The sequence below is a fragment of the Typha angustifolia genome, chromosome 9, assembly GCF_048772165.1.
Source record: "Typha angustifolia cultivar Huaian chromosome 9, ASM4877216v1, whole genome shotgun sequence".
NCBI lineage: Eukaryota > Viridiplantae > Streptophyta > Magnoliopsida > Poales > Typhaceae > Typha > Typha angustifolia.
Window position 1 is genome coordinate 2,666,986 of NC_133247.1, and position 17,263 is coordinate 2,684,248.

A 17,263-nucleotide genomic window follows, 5' to 3' on the forward strand; every position below is an offset into this window, starting at 1 on the left:
CCATTTAAGTTCTTAAGAAAATTATAACCTCCGCCTCCATTAACTCTGCTCCCAGGCTCGTAGCTAAGATGTGATCCATAACACTATCGCCTTCCAGAATTTATATCATCTATAGTTCCAAGTACAAAACTCCCTCAAGCTGTTATTGCTTGTTCGATTGGTTAAACAGTCTGACAACTGACGATTATTATTCAGTATTATTTTAATAACGAGTTCAAAGTATATATAAATATAATTCTCACTCGCCAGGGGTAAATATCCAACATGACACCTATGTAGCTGGGAAAAAATATTCATGTTAATAAATGTTTTGAACTTACTATTTAATATATATATATATATATATATATGTTTGAAAAATACAAGAAATAGATGCAAGAAAGTGTTGGCTGCCACTTCTACAAGATTTGGTGAAGTTGGCGAAAGAGTAGTGGAGTTGCCAAAAGACTAAGCTTTTGTCTCTTTCTTGTACGTAACTAATCCGTTTAAACTACTCCATATAAGCTCTTAGAAGTCTTAACTTGAGATTGGAGGAGGGTTTAGGCTCTTGAAGTTACTACTAATGCCCTAGATTGATCTAAAAGCTAACAATCCAACAAAGCAATATATAATATATCCTAAATTAACCTTTAAAAAATTGACTCTTATGTTTAAGTTGTTGATCTTTGGTACGAACTTTGTAAGGATCACTTGATAAAATTCTAGCACCTGCTCACCTACAAAGGTTAACTCTTTCCTCTTTCCCCTATGTAGCTAACCAAACACGTACCACTGCATACTTATACTGAAATCTAGGCTTTTGGAAGGAACCTTAAACTTATAAAACACTTTGGATAATATATTACTAAAGATTATAAGATGTGTGCCATTGTATCGGTGATTGGTATCAGAAGGTTCCTATTACACCTGAAAAGTAAACACGAGAGATTATATAATTTAAGCTGATGCAATCTAAGTTATCAATTGTATAGGATTAATATATTAGGGTACATCCAACGACACATTCGGACCAAATCAAGTTGCTTATTTGTTATTATTACTTTGCTAGAACATCAGTGGGCTGGAATACAAAATGGGAGTTAATAAACTTAATTGTTGTTTTCATAGCAAGAGGTCCATGGAGTCGTAAGATGCGTTGTTCTTCTATTTATAGCACCGCTGTGATTATTTCTGACATAGATGTAGAGCAGCACGTTAGCATGCTGAAGATTTTAATGCGTGCTGACACAAGCTTGGATTGGTATACACACTCATATCGCTTTCAATTAACAATGTTTTGACCAACAGTTTGAGTTTATTTTACTTTATGATACTAATTGAATTCAGCTGTATTAGTTGTCACACATTATCATATTATTATTGTTATATATATGTGCGAATTTCTTATCCCCTGAGAAGTATTAAGATAGTTCTGCAAAGTGAAATTCAGAAAAGAATTATTGAAATATTGAAAACCCTTATACATTCAGTGTCTAGAATTTATAAGGCCTTACATATGTCCAAATTTTGGAATTTGATAGCAAGAAGAATAAAGAGAATATAGAATAAAAATTCCCAAACCTTCACATTTTCCCTGAGCTTCATTTTTGTTTTCTTTCTCTATTACACCCAGACACCAACTTAGATGTTGATTGTAATAATGTCCTTGACATTTTTAAGTTCATCTTCTTCTTTTTCCTCTCTCTCTCTCTCTCTCTTTCTTTCTTTTATGTGCATTAAGTACAGCATCAATGCTTTGTACTCTTCCAAATCTCCTCAAGCTCTCTAGCAAATGCCTTCTGCCTTCCGACAACAATGGTGATGTGATCCTTGTGGTCAATAATCTTCACCTTGGCTCGTGGTATCTTAGACTTGAGAGCATAGCTACAATGGATGGGTAATAGCTCATCATTCCTCCCATGGTACACTGTAACCTCGCACCTAAGCTGATCCCTTACCACATCAAGATAGCAATCTATTTTACCAGCACTGCCGCAGATGATGTTGTGAAGAGTATGCCACGCTGCATTGTGTGTGTGGCAGAAGAAGCCATCCATTAAGTATGTCCTAATCCTGCCATTAGCAAAGTTAAACAGTAAATTAGATAAAGATAGTTTTTCTAACATCTTAAACTTTTAGAGTAAATAATGAGTCGGCATAGTATCAGAATAGATGTCGTAAGTTGGAATCACACCAGCCGTATTAATTTATTAGGGTGGACCATGGTGGGAAGACTAGTTGACTATGGTACAGTGGATTGGTGAACAACTTGATGTTTGGTTGAAGAACCCTCGGTGATTCACACTTCGCTGGCAGTGTTTTACTGGCAATACAGTACTTTGATTGAGTTCATGAAGTCGGAGACAAAACAACAAACACTTTGAATCTTTGATCATTGGGTCATTGGGTCGTCGGTGGGTGTCTACTTCGGCTATACTAATTCTTGGCTCCAGCCGAAATTAAACTTATTTTTCTACCTCTACCCAGTATTTAATCATCTGGGCCTGACACGTATATCGTGCTAGAGGACCTAGTTATTAGGGGGGGGAAAAAAAAGAGTTTTTCTTTTTGTTGTATTTTATAATTCAAATCCCACCTATGGAACGAATATTGTCTCAATTTTATACGATTCAAACCATAAATTTATTGAAGGTAGAAGTTAAGATACGTCCACAGTCTCTGCTAGTTGTCTACAGGGATTTGGGTAGAGATTAATGGAAAAAGATCTAGTTGAATTCTAAGTTCTAACCCAAGGACGAGAGGAATACCAAAGCGAGGAAGTACCAACTTGAAGGCAAGAGCATAACTCACTGCAGTAGTAATTTAAGTGCCAAACCTGTTGAAGGTGATCAACTTGAATGTAATCTCCCACAAGCGATGGTTCTTGCACAACACCAAGCTCACCGTCCTCCCAATGTGCTCATACCAACACCCTACCGAAGCCCCAAACGCTATCATCGGCCACACCCTCCTCGGCGCCACCCTTCTCAGCACGTACTGCGTCCCTTGCTCCCCTTTTGGCACTGGAAAGTACGGCTGCAATCCCATAGAAACATTTCATCAAACATCTCGTAGGCAAAATAACAACTACGACAAACTACAAACTCCTGTGTGTGTGTATATATATACCGGGGCGAGAAGGGTGAGGGACTTGACAGCGTTCGGATATTTAACGGCGAGAGCTAGGGCAAGAACGGAACCAAGTGAATGCGCCACTATATGCAAGGATCTAACCTTGTATGGCTTCAAAACCGAGTGCTCGATCATTTCTACATGCTCTCGTAGCGTGTAAAGCGAGTCGGCGGGCTTCGGGCTTCGCCCAAATCCGAGCAGATCCACCGCGAACATTCTATACTTTTGTTTGGCGCTTTTGCTGAAGTTGGGGAACACCGTCTCCGTCCAGAACGCCGACGACGAGATGAACCCGTGGATAAATAGCACGTCTTCCTCCGCCGCTTCGCCATCTTAACACGTATGTATACGTTGATAACTTTATTCAGTCGAGATAAACAAATTCACACACGCACACACTAAAAAGAAAACATACCATTTGGTTGTTCGACGCGGACGAAGAGGGTGTTTTGGGAAGTCGAGGGGTTGCAATTGGTGCAGTCGCAGTCGGACCAACGCGGCGACTTGTGTCCGCCTATCTTGCCTTGTAACATTTGGATGATGGTGGAGTTGATGGTATACGTAGTAGTAGTGGTGGCAGGCGAAGCGCGAGATATCTTAACTCTTCGGAGCTCGTTAATGGTGGAGCGAGAGAACTCGGAGACGAGGGAAGGGCGAGAGTATAGCGTGTCGGAGATGTCCTCCAGCTGGAGTTTCGTAGACGAGAGAGACACCACCTTCGAGCCGCCGCTCTCCGACACCAAGATCTTGCCGGCGTTGGTAACTATTTCCTTCGCCGAAGACGAGCAGTAGCAGGGCTTCCACTCCGCTTCCATCGCGTAGTCGGCAAGCTTGTACACGAAGCACAACAACACATCAAGAACGTCCAAAAGCAAGAACACGAGAACGCTCACCACCTCGTTCGCCAGCCGACCCACCATTGACAATGCCGATCTCGCTCTCTCTACTCCTCCCCTTCCCATTGCAACAAACCACTTGTGGGCTCTGAAATGGAGATGTTACTACGTGCTTCACTATTATTATTACTACTACTACTACTACTACTACTAAGTAGTGGGAGCTTGGAGTAGCACACCATGCATACGAGCGAGATCAAGAAGGAATGGTAGGATGTGGTTATCTTGTGGGGGAGAGGGAGGGAGAGATAAATGAAATGATGGGATCATTAAAATCTCTTGCTGGAGAAGGGAAAGGGGTAGGTGGTAGTTGAACTCCTCCCCGGCTAACACTTTCTAAGTAAAGTCTTGGAGCCAAACTTGTGTAGTATAAGGTACATGCTAACGTTGTCTTTGCAAGTGCTCGAGACACATGCGCTTCACGTGGCTCAGGTAATAAAACTGGCAGCAGCGAGGTGTAAATATAACTTCGTCACTACTAATTCTAGGTGTATAGGTTACATCGATAGTAGCGGATAACAAATACTAATCGCCAGCAGGATCGACCCAAAGCAATCGAGCATTACTCTACTGTAATTTTACGGTCGACTTTCCTCTATTTAATTTCAGATTTTAGAAAAATAATATTGCGTTGGTGTAAATCTAATATCATCACATAAGATACAAGCAATAAGGAATAAGTTATGGATATATATACAGCTAGGCAGATGAAATTAGAGTGGTGTGGTATTCTAGTCTTGTTTGTTTTGAGTATAGAAACTCCTAGTGAATTGAAAACTTCTAAACTCATTTAGTAATTAAATTAATTTTAAAAAATAAGATTAACTAATTGAGTTCGAAACTTAATCTCTAATCAAATAAAGAGATTTATAATAAAATTGAGAGCAAATGGATCCTGTGGGCAGAACCCAACGCATTTTGGAGCACCGTCTCTTATTGCACCTCATCTAATACTAGCTGTGGACCCGCACAAATACACACCGACCTTAATGGCAAGGCCCTCATGACTCATGATGGATCTCAGACCGGAGAGGATCGCATTAAATTTGGACAACAGAAGTATGCACAAATAAACTTAAAAAGCCATCACAAGGCTTATTGTTAGAGAATATTAGAAGATAAAATATAATAATTAATAAATTATATTTTATATTTTAATACTTATTAATTAGGGCTTCATGTTGGTGCTCCATGTGGCTACCTAGTTGTCTGGCAGAGATCAAATGTTGTGTTGGCCTCGGTGATATGTAGATTCGGATTTTGGGCAGATCTTAGAAGTACAAATGTTGAAAAGAAAGTCAACTTTTCAAAAAGGAAGGGTTTAATGCGAATCTATTTCACCCAAAAATGATTAGTCAATGCTCTATCAGCCTATCATAAAGATTAAGGGGCTAATGTTTTATAGCGCTATATGTACATAGTTTAAATTTATTATTAGACTACTTTTAAAAGTTGGCCCGGTTATTTAATATATTGGGAGGATTACCTTCGTATTATCTTATCTAATTTTATATAAAGAATGGGTCCCTGTAAAAAAAATAATATTAATTTTACATAATTTGAGGAATAGCTCTCTTTTGCTTCTGATACTAATATCTAAGACTTAAAAAAAACTTTAATCAACTGTATTTTCACTATTTCTTAATTTTATAAACTAAAATACTCCTCTATCATCACATATAAACTAATAAATGAGCTGAAATCTATCTCTAATCAAGTGTAAAAGAAGAAGAGAAAAAAATATTGTTTAAACAAAATCCTTCTCTCTTAATAGATTATTTTCTGACAAACATAATAGGAATATTTTAGTAATTTTAAGTAGTTTGTTAATAGCATCATTAGTTTAATATTAGTCATAAATAGAGTGTGGTTAAATAATACAAAGTGAAGTAGAGGGAGGTGAAGTGATTTTATGCCAAATAGAAGGGGTAAAATGTATATGATACATTTATTAAATTGCTACTAAATTTTAGGCAAGTATAACTGTATAAGGGCTACCTAATGGGCCATTATTGTGTTGTTGTACTTCAAATTTGGGCCCACCATTAAATCGTCTAAACTGCCGCTCTACAGCCCAGTGGATTCAAACCAATGTATCACCGCCACGTACTATGCTTGCAAATGATCTCTGGGCCCCTGGCTCAGTGGCTCCTTCAGTCCCTTAGCATTCCTCTTCCACGTGCAACGCACGTGTTATCGGAGGGCGAGACTTGCCGCTTGCGTTTCCTTGCTCTCCACCGTTCGGGTTACCGCCGTTCCACCCTTCCGGCCTTCCCCCCACTAATACGATGTCTAACTTAGGCGGTGGCGGGACCTCTCCCGTCTTCGTCTTCCTAGGTGGCTCCGCCGTTTACCATATCCTCCTCCTCCTCCTCCAATCCATTAAATCTGATCCGTTCTCTATGGAATTGATCGTGGCGGTAATGGCCGGAGTTCTATGCATCTACGGACTTTTCACTGGCGCAACTATTAGGTAATCTAAATCGCCTCTTTTATCTTGTGGTAGTTTTGGGATCAAATATGATTTATGTCATACTGTAGATAGTTGAACTGAATCATTGATTGCATTTTTGGGTGCATATCTGTTAATTGGATGGAGAAATTGGTTACGGGTGTGCAAGATGAGGTTGTGCGTATCCTTTTCGGTGTCGATTGGATTTTGATACCCATCTTTTGGATTTTTTTTTATTTTAATAAAAAATTTGGGATTTGGCTTAGTTGCTTGGGCTCATTATATCAGAATATGGATCTAAACTATAGCCAAATGAATCTAGTGCGATATAAATGCTTAGTATCAGGAGTTCAGGATTATATCCACTACCTCGAGGAGCTGGATATAATCAGGATGTAAAGAATTGCATCATCTTTTCAAATCGTAACACCACCCCAGTTTTCCCGAATTTGGTGCTTAGAATACTAGAAAGTACCCTGCTCATTGTTGGACCATGCTTGCTTTGAGATTGAGAAAAAGATCTATTATGATTTCCTTGTGCAATTATTTCTAGGTTTAAGGCTGGATTCAAACAGAAAAAAAAAACTATACTAGTTTTTGACTTTGGGATGATCTACTTTTCCTTTTTTTAAAAAATCCTTTTGAAATAGCAAAATCTCAGTTCTGTCTTATTTATTTCACAGAGACAACACTCAACGGACAAAGCTCTGTGATATACAAATAGGGTAATACAAAATTCAGAGTTCTGAATTGAAGAAATCATGAGTTGTGTTCTTCCTCTGCAACTTAAAACTTAAAAGACAGTCAAATATTTTAGTCTCCATTTCATATTCTCATTTGTAATGACAGCATTCTGAGACTTGTGGTTTTCACAAATGATATCACTAGAGAACGAGGGCCAGTACAATGAGAATCCAAACATAAATTCATTTATAACTTCTCTGGGTAATGATAGGATTGATGGACAGAAGTGGTTTTCTACTGAAAAATAATTTACAGTTTGCATATATTTCCTTTGCTGTTATTTAGGTTTAGGATTTACAATGCTTAATTAATTGGATCTAGGATAAATTTCCCTAAATTATGCACACTGCTACTAACAAATCACACTTGCAAAATCATACACTTTTTTTATTTATCATTTCTTTGATATTGTTGAGTTAGTTATGCTGTTTGGTTTGTGTTAGTCTACTTTTTGGTCTTTGTTTGATACACTCCCCTCATTATTTTAACATCATAGTATATGAAAGCATTTAAAATAAAAAGTATAGATTTAAGCTTAAACACATGGCATACTAGTGAAGTCCTTGCCTTTATCCATCTTCTGAGAATTATCTGTATACCAATATGCATATACATATCTACTAAATAATGACTTTTTGATCTAATATTAGATGTTCACATTCGAACTGGAAAATAATAGGTCATGCTAGTGAAGTCATTGACTCTATCCATCTTCTGAGTATTATCATGTACCAACCACATTATGATTCATCATAGTATATGAAAGCATTTAAAATAAAATGTATAGAATTAGCTCAAACACATGGCGTACTAGTGAAGTCATTGACTTTGTCCATCTTCTGAGAATTATCTGTGTACCAATATGCATATACTTATCTACTAAATAATGACTTGATGATCTACTATTAGATGTTCACGTTCTAAGTAAAAAAAGAAAAGGACCATCTTGTGAGTATTTTTCATTTACTAGTACTAAGCGTTCACACTGAAAATTCTGCTGTATGGATACTTGGCAGCCTGTGACTCACTGCCATATCAGTAAAATATTATCACGTCTTTGACTTTAGCTACTAGATGATTTGCAGCCAATCAAGTGCTACCAAGTGCAGGAAATCCTGCAATTGGCTCTTCAGGCCATCTTCTCCCATTGGAGACTTTGGAGAGAGAGAGGTAGGAATATCTTGCCAGGCTTTTTCCTCTAAGCGCCCTTATATAAAGGCCTTTGTCTTAGCTCCAACCTCCTAACAGCCTCCATAACATCCATCTTCAATCTCCATCTCTAACATAGACATCTAATCTCTGGTGTGAGCACTTCCGAGTTTATGCACTTCTTCTTACTGGAGCTCTGAAATTGTTTTGACTTCTTAAATTCTTTTCTTTTCTTTTTCCCCGTCTAGGATTTTAACTGGCTCTTTTGTTGTTGTTGTTGCTGTTGTTGTTGTTGATATCTAATTATCTACTAGGGAAAGAAGAGATGGCTGGAGTCCCCAGTGCCGTCATTTCATATACTACAGACAACTCGGCCTACATCTACAACCTTGATGGTTGGGGGAAGCCATACTTCACCATCAATGGGAGAGGCAACATCTCAGTTCAACCTCACGGCAGAACCTCAACCAAGGAGCAGGAGATTGACCTCTTGGAAGCTGTCAAGGAAGCTACTACCTCAAACCTCCAATTTCCTCTCATCCTCCGCTTCCCTGACATCCTCCATGACCGGCTCCAATCCCTTCAAAAGGAGTTCAATGCTGCCATTACGAATACAGGCTACAAATCCTACTATCAGGGAGTATACCCTGTAAAATGCAACCAGCACCGTGCTGTAGTGGAGGAGATCCTTAATTTTGGCAAGGACTTTAACTATGGCCTTGAGGCTGGTTCCAAGCCTGAGCTCCTTCTCGCCATGACGTGCCTCATCAATGGAAGCAAAAACAAAAGTAACAAAGCCTTCCTTGTTTGCAATGGCTACAAAGACAAGGACTACATCTCCCTCGCCCTCTTTGCCCGCTCCATTGGAGTGAACACTTACATCGTCCTTGAGCAAGAAGAGGAGCTCGACATAATAATATCTGCCATGCTGGAGTTCCAGGTCAAGCCGGTCATCGGTGTCCGTGCAAAGCTGCTCACCAAGAACACTGGTCACTTTGGGTCCACAGCCGGGAAGCATGGAAAGTTTGGCCTCACGGCAGAACAAATCTACAAGGTGGCCAATCGACTTGATCAATGTGGGATGCTCGACTGCCTTCAGCTCCTCCACTTCCACATAGGATCGCAGATTCCCTCCACGGATATTGTGTACAATGCTGTCCATGAGGCTGCTGGCATCTACTGCAATCTTGCTAAGCGCCGCAGTGCAAATATGCAGGTGCTTGACGTTGGCGGTGGCATGGGGATTGACTATGATGGTATTGTTCATTCCTATCATTTTCTATGTGATCTACTTAAGTAAAGTATGCACTAAATAGAAAACGAATATTGCTTTGGATTCCCAAGTTTCTTCTGAACCTGCGTACATAAGATGAATATCTGATGTTAATCTTTTTATATCTTATTCACTAAACTAGACATTACAACAACTACTAGATAATGAAAAACCAATAGTAGCAACTAAATGAGAAGTAAGATATCTATGGCAAACATATAAAGAAAATGGACTGACTAGAACATAAATCACTATCTAGAAAACATGAGATAACTCAATGGTGTTCTTAATCTTTTGCATCTTCAACAGGCACCCGGTCAGGATCGTCTGACATGTCAGTATCCTATGGTCTCGAGCAGTACTCGTCTGCGGTGGTTCAGGCGGCAATGCTGGTATGCGACCGCAATGGCGTCAGCCACCCAATCCTCTGCAGCGAGAGCGGCAGGGCACTTGTATCTCATCACTCAATCCTTGTCGTAGATACCCTGTCAGCCGTGGAGGAGCCCGGTGATGATGTCCACGAAACCATGACCAAGATCGGCAACCTCATCCATGCCCCCTCAATGCACTTCATCAACATGAAGTCTGCCATCGAGGAGAACGACAAAAGCTCCCTCCAACATGCAGACCAGCTCAAGAAGCACTGCATCGAGGTTGGCAAGCTCTGCGACCGCGTGTACAAGATGTTAGACGCCGGGAGCGACACAATCTGGTTCTACCACATGAACTTCTCCGTGTTCTCTCTGACCCCGGACTTCTGGGGGATCAAGCAGCTATTTCCGATCATGCCCATACACCGCCTCGATCAGCGGCCGTCGGTGAATGCCGTCCTTCTCGACCTCACCTGTGACAGCGACGGCAAAGTGGACAAGTTCATAGGTGGGAGGAGCAGCCTACCAGTCCACAAGCTCGAAGGAGGAGAAGGGTACTACCTAGGGACGTTTCTCGCAGGAGCTTACCAAGAAGCACTAGGAAGCAAGCACAACCTATTTGGGGGACCCAGTTTGGTGCACGTAGTGAGCAAAGGGATTGAAGGGGGGTTCAAGTTGACGATGCCAGTTCCTGGGCCTTCCTCTGAAGACCAGCTTACGGCGATGCTTTACGATCCAAAGGCAATGTTCCAATCGATAGGGAAGCAAGCCGAGTACTACAAGCATTGGAACGACAAGGAGAGGGAACTGGTGACGAGGGTTTTCCACACCATGCCTTACCTTGTGGCTCACCAAGAGGGTACCGTTAGCATAGAATAAACAAAAACGAGGGAGATTCCATATAGAAGAACAAGAATAAAGTGGAGGTGTTTGTGTCAGTCTGAGATCCACTACATTAATACAATAATAAATATATCTCTCTCATTCCGTCATATTTGCTACCGTCAAAAAGAGAAACTTATTTTAGGAATAAGTAATCCTATGTACAATTATATTTTAAAATAATAGTATAATAAATATGATAATTTTAAAAGAAAAAAGAAAAGAAATGAGTATTTTATTTTTTTATGAAATTATGATAAATATCTTTTGATTTGAGTAAATTGGTAATTGAGCTAGTGTGTGATATAAAATGTAATTTTGATAAATATTGTTTGTATTTTAGAATAGGGTTATTATGATGATTAGTTATTATTCTGAAATAAGAGATTATATTTCAGAAAAATAAGAAAAAAGAATTAGGATTTATGATACTGGGCTTTGCTGAGTTGGGCTGTTGTATACCTCTTCGAGAGATGAGCAATGAATAAAATCTGGGTCGCCACTGTTGTGTAAACGTGAGTCAATTCTTGAATCTTAGTGGGAGCAATTAACAACTATCTAATTATTGAATTTGCCTTGAGATCCAGGAATACTCATATCAATATGAGAAAGGCGAAAACAGCTCTTTTATCTCCCTTCACTTTAGAGTTACTGTCCATAAAAGTATTTAAACTTTTCTCAAATGATTGCGCTTTATGATCGATCGTTAAACAAAACTTACCCTAAAGTAAACAAAATTATTTCAACTATTCCTGACTACTATTTCAACATGGCACCAATGCCTGCACTCTTGTGGGTAAATTTGTTTCTTGTCCAAGAGGAGAAGAGAAGAAGAGCAGAGGAGTAAAAGCAGTGAGCTGGCCGAACTGTGTCAAAGCTTTTGTAGGGTCGTTACACAGAACCTTATGGGCTTATGGCTAATCCAATAATACCATCACACACTGGATTGGCATCATATAATCCACCCCCCCACTTGAGTATTACCATTCTGCCACTCTGTTCACAAAAGCCGAAAAGGAAACCCAAAAGGCATCGTTCAAACGGTCACCTGCATGGACTTTTGTCGCTTGGGGCTGTTTTATTCTTCACCTCACTTAAACCCAGTCCACCAAACTCGCTGCCAATAGATAGATAAGGTTAATTAGTCTAATTTGGCTCAATTCTATAAAAAAAATTATAAAAACTTTTAAATTAAGCAATTAATCTTATATGATCTTAACTAAAATATAATCATTATATTTTATTATCATATTTAATCGTATTCGAATATTCTCATTAAAGACAAATATACAGATAATTAAGTAAGCTTTCCTAAAGATATATATTTTAAGAATATACATTTATTTATAAAGTTGATCAATTCTTTATAATTTTGTCTCTTATTCGGATCTATAAATTCGGTCTCTAATTTAATCAAATACAATTTAAAAGATAATTATTATATTTTAATCAAGACTATAGAAGAGTTAAATACTTAAGTTAAATATAAAATAATTTTTTAAGTTAAATCATAAAGAGATAAGAAGTGCAATTTCCCTAGACATATAAAATGATCCAAGAAACAACAAAGGGAGCCCAATGGCAGTAGGCCTCCTGTTCCGGGATCTGGGGGGAACCAACTTGGAATGCCCAAAAGACAGAAGAAAATAACAAAAGAAATAATAAATGAAGGAGACCGTAGGGAGGTAGTCGAATGGGATGATATAATAAGAAAACCTATCCGATTGCTAAGCAAAGATATAGTGAAGTAGAGATGGAGCCCACGCCGCAGCACTTGTAATCCGGAACGTAGGACCCGCAACCATACTACTTGATCGTCTTTTTTTGGCCAGGGAGAGGTGCATCAGAAGCCGTTGAGATGGAATCAGAAACCATTTGGCACAAAGGGGCCCCACCCCACCCGGTCTGCATCGGAAACAGTGTGGAGGAGGAGGAGGAGGAGGACCACCGGATGCTAAAAAACAAGAGTAAAAAAGTTTCTGACAAACCCACCAGCCTCGAGTTAAAAATAGACAACGGCCCGGGAGGAGCAGCGCAGCAATCGAGAGGCTTTTCCCTCCCGTCGGCCCCTCCTCCCCCTCCACAACGGCTACTTTCGCAGACAGCATTCCTCCAACTCCGCCCACGTGGGGCCCGGCCTCCTTTTGGCGGGAGCGGCTGCTTGGCGGGGCCCGGACCAGTCTAATTTGACCACGGGGTATGGACTTTATTGAAGGGAAATAGTCGGAGAGACTCCTCTCTCATTATGGATGGCATTTATAAAGGGTTTACACTGACACGATATCATTGAGTGGCGGGTTATAATAATTTCAGTTTAGTTTAATAACTTCAATGTTTCCATGGACAAAACTAGTGATAGTGTGATGAGGTTCGATTTTGTCACTTTTAGGTTGTGAGATGCTACCGGTGACAAAAAATATAATATGTAGTGATGAAACTCCAAATTCGCAGAGAGAGAGTTAGCCAAAGTAGGAGTTCAATACAAACTTCCTGTAATGAACAGGGAAAGGGATTTGAATTCAAGAAAATAACAAGAAAAATCTTTACCTAAATGCAGAAAATAATAGTCAGGAAAAGAAAAGGAAGAGAGAGAGGGATAATTAAGGTGGGGCCTCGGAAATCGGGGAACTCAAGCAGGCGAGGGCTGGGATGTGGGGTCGGCGGAGGAAGGGATGTCGGGTCCCACTCGGCAGCCCTCGAGCATGAACACGACGTCCGCCATGGCCGGGCGGTCGGCCGGGTCCGGCGCGGTGCAGAGGAGCCCGACCTTGATCCCTAACAAGAACTCCTCCCACTCTGAGGATTCCGGATCCAATTCGAGTAGCCCGGGCTCTAATAACTCCGATATCTGACCCCTCTGCAGTTGCCGCTTCACCCACTTCACGATGTCCTCCTCCTCGCCGGCGAACATCCCTGGCCTCCTCCCGGTGAGCAGCTCCAGAAGCACGATCCCGAAGCTGTACACGTCGCCCTCCCTAGTCGCCTGCCCCGCCTCCGCCGCGTCAGGCGCTACGTACCCCAGCGAGCCCACCTGGGCCGTCGCACCCGACGTCGACGCCGCAGCCGCCGCGGCCGCGCCGGCGGTGACCACTATAGGTTCTAATCCGAAGTCGGAGAGGTGGGGTTCGAAGTCGGCGTCGAAAAGGATGTTCTGCGGCTTGACGTCGCCGTGGACGACGCCGGAGGAGTGGAGGAAGGCGAGGCCGCGGGCGACGCCGAGAGCGATGAGGTGGCGCATTGGCCAGTTGAGGACGTGCCCGTCCTGGTGGGAGGCCTCCTGGAGGAGGGTGGCGAGGTTGCCGTTGGGCATGTAGTCGTAGACCAACAGTCGAACATCTGGTGGGGGTCCCGCATAGTATCCCCGGAGCACCGTGAGGTTCCGGTGCTTCACCTTCCCAAGTGACTCTGCCTCCTTCCGAAACGACGCCTCTTCAATAACGATTGCGCCGTCTGCCGACGTCGACGGGAGCCGGAGGATGGAGAGCACGGTTCCGTCGACGTAGCACGCCTTGAAGACCAGCCCGTGGCGGCCGCGGCTGAGCACGTGCTCCTCATCAAACTGCCGCGTCGCCTCCACCGTGTCGGCGTAGGTGATCCGGCTGTTGAACATCACAAGCTTCGCCCCGCCGTTTTCAGCGCCGCCGCTCGTGGTGCTCGATCCACTCCCTCTTCCCGGGCTCCGTCGCTTCTTCACTGGGGCGCGGGTTTCGAGGAACCTCCGCCGCCATCGCAGGAGGCTCAGGGCGCAGAAGCAGCAGCAGAGGAGGGCGAGAACAAACACTGCGCTCGCCGCGCCGATCAGCAAAGCAAGCCGTTGTATCCTCCTCCGCCTTCGCCGCCGCGAGCTGCCGCACTCGTTCTCCAGTGGCTGCCCGCAGAGCTCCGGGTTCCCAGAGAAGGCCGAGGGGTCGCTGAAGCGAGAGCTCAGCATTCCCGGGATCTCGCCGGTGAGGTCGTTGTTCGATACGTTGAAGTATACCATCCCAGACATGCGAGCGAGAGAAGAGGGTATGACGCCAGAGAGGTTGTTCGCCGAGATATCGAGCATTTGTATCTTAGATAGATTGGATAGCGACTCTGGGATGTCACCTGAGAGGCTGTTGCCGTCCAATTTGAGCGCGAGAAGAGATGAGCAGTTGGAGATTTCCGGAGGAATACTGCCAGAGAGATTGTTCTCGCCGAGGTCTAGTACCTCAAGGTTGGTGAGTCGAGAGAGATCCGCGGGGATATGGCCAGAAAGCTGGTTGGAACGGAGCTGGAGGACTGTGAGGTTGGAGCAATTAGCTAACTCCGCCGGTATCTCGTCCGAAATGTGGTTGTAAGATAGGGAGAGTACTCGCAAAGACTGGAGGTAGCCGTAGGTCGCCGGAATGGGGCCGGAGAAGGAGTTGGATGTGAGATTGAGGAGCTGCAAGCTCCCGAGGCTGCTGAATCCCTCCGGTACTTGACCGGAGAAGGAGTTGTCGGCAAGGGAGATGATTTGGAGGTTAGGCAACCCGAAGAGCTCGGCCGGGAGATCGCCAGAGAGGTTTTTTTGGCCGCTCACGTCGAGGGACCTCAGGTTGAGCAGGCTTCCGATTGACGCTGGAATCCCACCGGAGAAGCCATTGTTACTGAGGTTCAGGGCCTGCAACCCGATAAGATTACCGATTCCGAACGGGATCCTGCCGGAGAGCTCGTTGCTGGCGAGGTCCAAGAAGGTCAGGTTGGTTAATTGCATCAGATCATCGGGAATGACTCCTCTGAGGCGGTTCTTCCCGAGAGAAAGCGCCTCCATCCTCGAGAGGTCCGCCAAACCGGCCGGGATATCGCCGGAGAACTGGTTCCCGCCGAGGTAGACGCTCCGAAGACCCCGAAGTCCTCCAATAACGGCAGGAATCTCGCCGGAAAGCTGATTCCCCTCGAGATCAAGAACCTGGAGGGCGCCGCAGTGCCCGATATCCGCCGGGATGGCGCCTTCTAAAGAGTTGCCTCCGAGACGTAGCTCTACAAGAGCGGCAAGCCGCCCAATCTCCGGCGAGACGATGCCAGAGATGTTATTCGACGAAAGATCGAGCACCGTGAGCCCCGATAGTTTCCCGATCCACGCGGGGAACTCTCCTCCGACCTGGTTCTCCTTTAGATCGAGAACCTGGAGCCCGGCGCCGGCGCCGGCGAGCTCCTTTGGCGCGACGATCTCGGAGAAGGCATTGTAGGCGAGCTGAACTATCCTTAGAGACGAGGCGTTCGCCTCGCCACCCCCACGGAACACGGCGGCCGGAACGGCGCCGGAGAGCTGGTTATGCGACAGTTGGAGGACCTGGAGGTTGGGGATCGCAGTAATGGCAGCGGGGAGGATACCTCGAAGGGCATTTCCTTGCAGACTAAGGTGGAGGAGAGAAGAGCAATTCGCCAAGGCGGCAGGGATCGTCCCTTCGAGAACGTTCCAATCGAGCCAAAGATAAAGAAGACTCTGGAATCGCCCAAAGGACGACGGCACCGTGCCGCGAAGCCGGTTGAAGGAAAGGTTGAGAAGCTGGAGGTTAGAGGCGGAGGCGGTGAAGTTAGCAGCAATGGTTCCCGTGAAGGCATTGGAGGAGAGATCGAGGTAGAGGAGGCTGGAAGGGAGAGAGGACGGTAGGGCTCCGGTGAGTAGATTCCCGGCGGCGTTAAAGATCTGGAGGCTAGTGAGGTTGGAGAGTAGGGAAGAAGGAAGCGGGCCGGAGAGCGTGTTGTATTGGAGGAAGAGAGAACGGAGTCGAGTGAGGCGGGAGAAGGAAGAGGGAATCAGGCCGGAGAAGGCATTGGAGCGGAGGCTAAGTTTCTGGAGGAAAGGGAGGTCGGCGATGCGATCGGAGATCGGGCCGAGGAGGCGGAGGCGAGGGAGGCGGAGTTCGACGACGCGAGTGGAGGAGGGCGAACAGGCCACCCCGCGCCAGTCGCAAGGAGCGAAGGGAGAGGACGCATTCCAACTGGCGAGGGCGGTGAGGGGATCGCGGACGGCGAGGCGGAAGGCGGTGAGGGCGGCGATCTCCGCCTCCGTCTCCGGCGTCCGATTGAGAGGAGGGGGAGGGGAGGGAGGTGGTGGCGCGGCATAGAGGAGAGGGAAGAGGACGAGAAGGAGGAGGAGGAGGAAGGAGAGAGATGGAGGCATGGTGGTAGTAGTGGTTTTCTTCTTTAGCTTTCTCGATGAGAGGAGAATGAAGGAGGAGAAAGCCGTTTTAGTTTCTTTTTTAGCTGTTCATCGTGAGAGAGTGAGAGAGGTTATAGTGGCTGTGGGGTTTTGGCAGAGGAGAGAGGGAGGTGTGCTCAGGAGTCAGAGAGAGAGAGAGAGAGAGAGAGAGAGCAGCAGCAGCAAAGAGGGGAAATTTTTTTGGACTGCTTTCCCTCCTCTCTCGGTTCGAGG

At 44.1% G+C, this 17,263-nt stretch overlaps 3 protein-coding genes across 4 annotated transcripts; 1 reads left to right on the top strand and 2 right to left on the bottom strand.

Moving 5' to 3' along the window:
• Nucleotides 1–1,447: 1,447 nt before the first annotated feature.
• LOC140767368 (probable lysophospholipase BODYGUARD 3) lies at nt 1,448–4,251 on the bottom strand. The gene is made up of 4 exons (XM_073107243.1): nt 3,527–4,251; nt 3,109–3,443; nt 2,816–3,015; nt 1,448–2,052 (listed from the first exon to the last, which is right to left on the bottom strand). Exons 1-4 carry the CDS (start codon nt 4,071–4,073, stop codon nt 1,728–1,730), a joined length of 1,407 nt encoding a protein of 468 aa, XP_072963344.1. The 5' UTR covers nt 4,074–4,251; the 3' UTR covers nt 1,448–1,727.
• A 1,958-nt stretch (nt 4,252–6,209) lies between these two features.
• On the top strand, nt 6,210–10,988 carry LOC140767375 (arginine decarboxylase-like). Of its 2 annotated transcripts, none has more exons than XM_073107253.1 (3): nt 6,210–6,480; nt 8,667–9,608; nt 9,935–10,988. In XM_073107253.1, the coding sequence occupies exons 2-3, from the start codon at nt 8,678–8,680 to the stop codon at nt 10,873–10,875; spliced, it is 1,872 nt and encodes a 623-aa protein (XP_072963354.1). In that variant the 5' UTR covers nt 6,210–6,480; nt 8,667–8,677; the 3' UTR covers nt 10,876–10,988. The 2 variants fall into 2 exon arrangements, with proteins under 2 accessions (XP_072963354.1, XP_072963353.1); XM_073107252.1 differs by lacking the exon at nt 6,210–6,480 and adding an exon at nt 8,260–8,505.
• A 2,309-nt stretch (nt 10,989–13,297) lies between these two features.
• LOC140767793 (uncharacterized) lies at nt 13,298–17,212 on the bottom strand. The gene has a single exon (XM_073107835.1). The coding sequence runs from the start codon at nt 17,009–17,011 to the stop codon at nt 13,508–13,510; it is 3,504 nt and encodes a 1,167-aa protein (XP_072963936.1). The 5' UTR covers nt 17,012–17,212; the 3' UTR covers nt 13,298–13,507.
• Between the last annotated feature and the right edge of the window lie 51 nt (nt 17,213–17,263).

Excerpts from the sequence above, each read along its gene's own strand:
- LOC140767368 (XM_073107243.1), bottom strand. The coding sequence starts at position 4,073 with ATGGGAAGGGGAGGAGTAGAGAGAGCGAGATCGGCATTGTCAATGGTG. Across the intron at positions 3,444-3,526 it reads CCGCGTCGAACAACCAAATG|ATGGCGAAGCGGCGGAGGAA; the intron begins GTATGTTTTCTT and ends ATACGTGTTAAG. Across the intron at positions 2,053-2,815 it reads AAGTTGATCACCTTCAACAG|GATTAGGACATACTTAATGG; the intron begins GTTTGGCACTTA and ends TGCTAATGGCAG.
- LOC140767375 (XM_073107253.1), top strand. The coding sequence starts at position 8,678 with ATGGCTGGAGTCCCCAGTGCCGTCATTTCATATACTACAGACAACTCG. Across the intron at positions 9,609-9,934 it reads CATGGGGATTGACTATGATG|GCACCCGGTCAGGATCGTCT; the intron begins GTATTGTTCATT and ends CATCTTCAACAG.
- LOC140767793 (XM_073107835.1), bottom strand. The coding sequence starts at position 17,011 with ATGCCTCCATCTCTCTCCTTCCTCCTCCTCCTCCTTCTCGTCCTCTTC.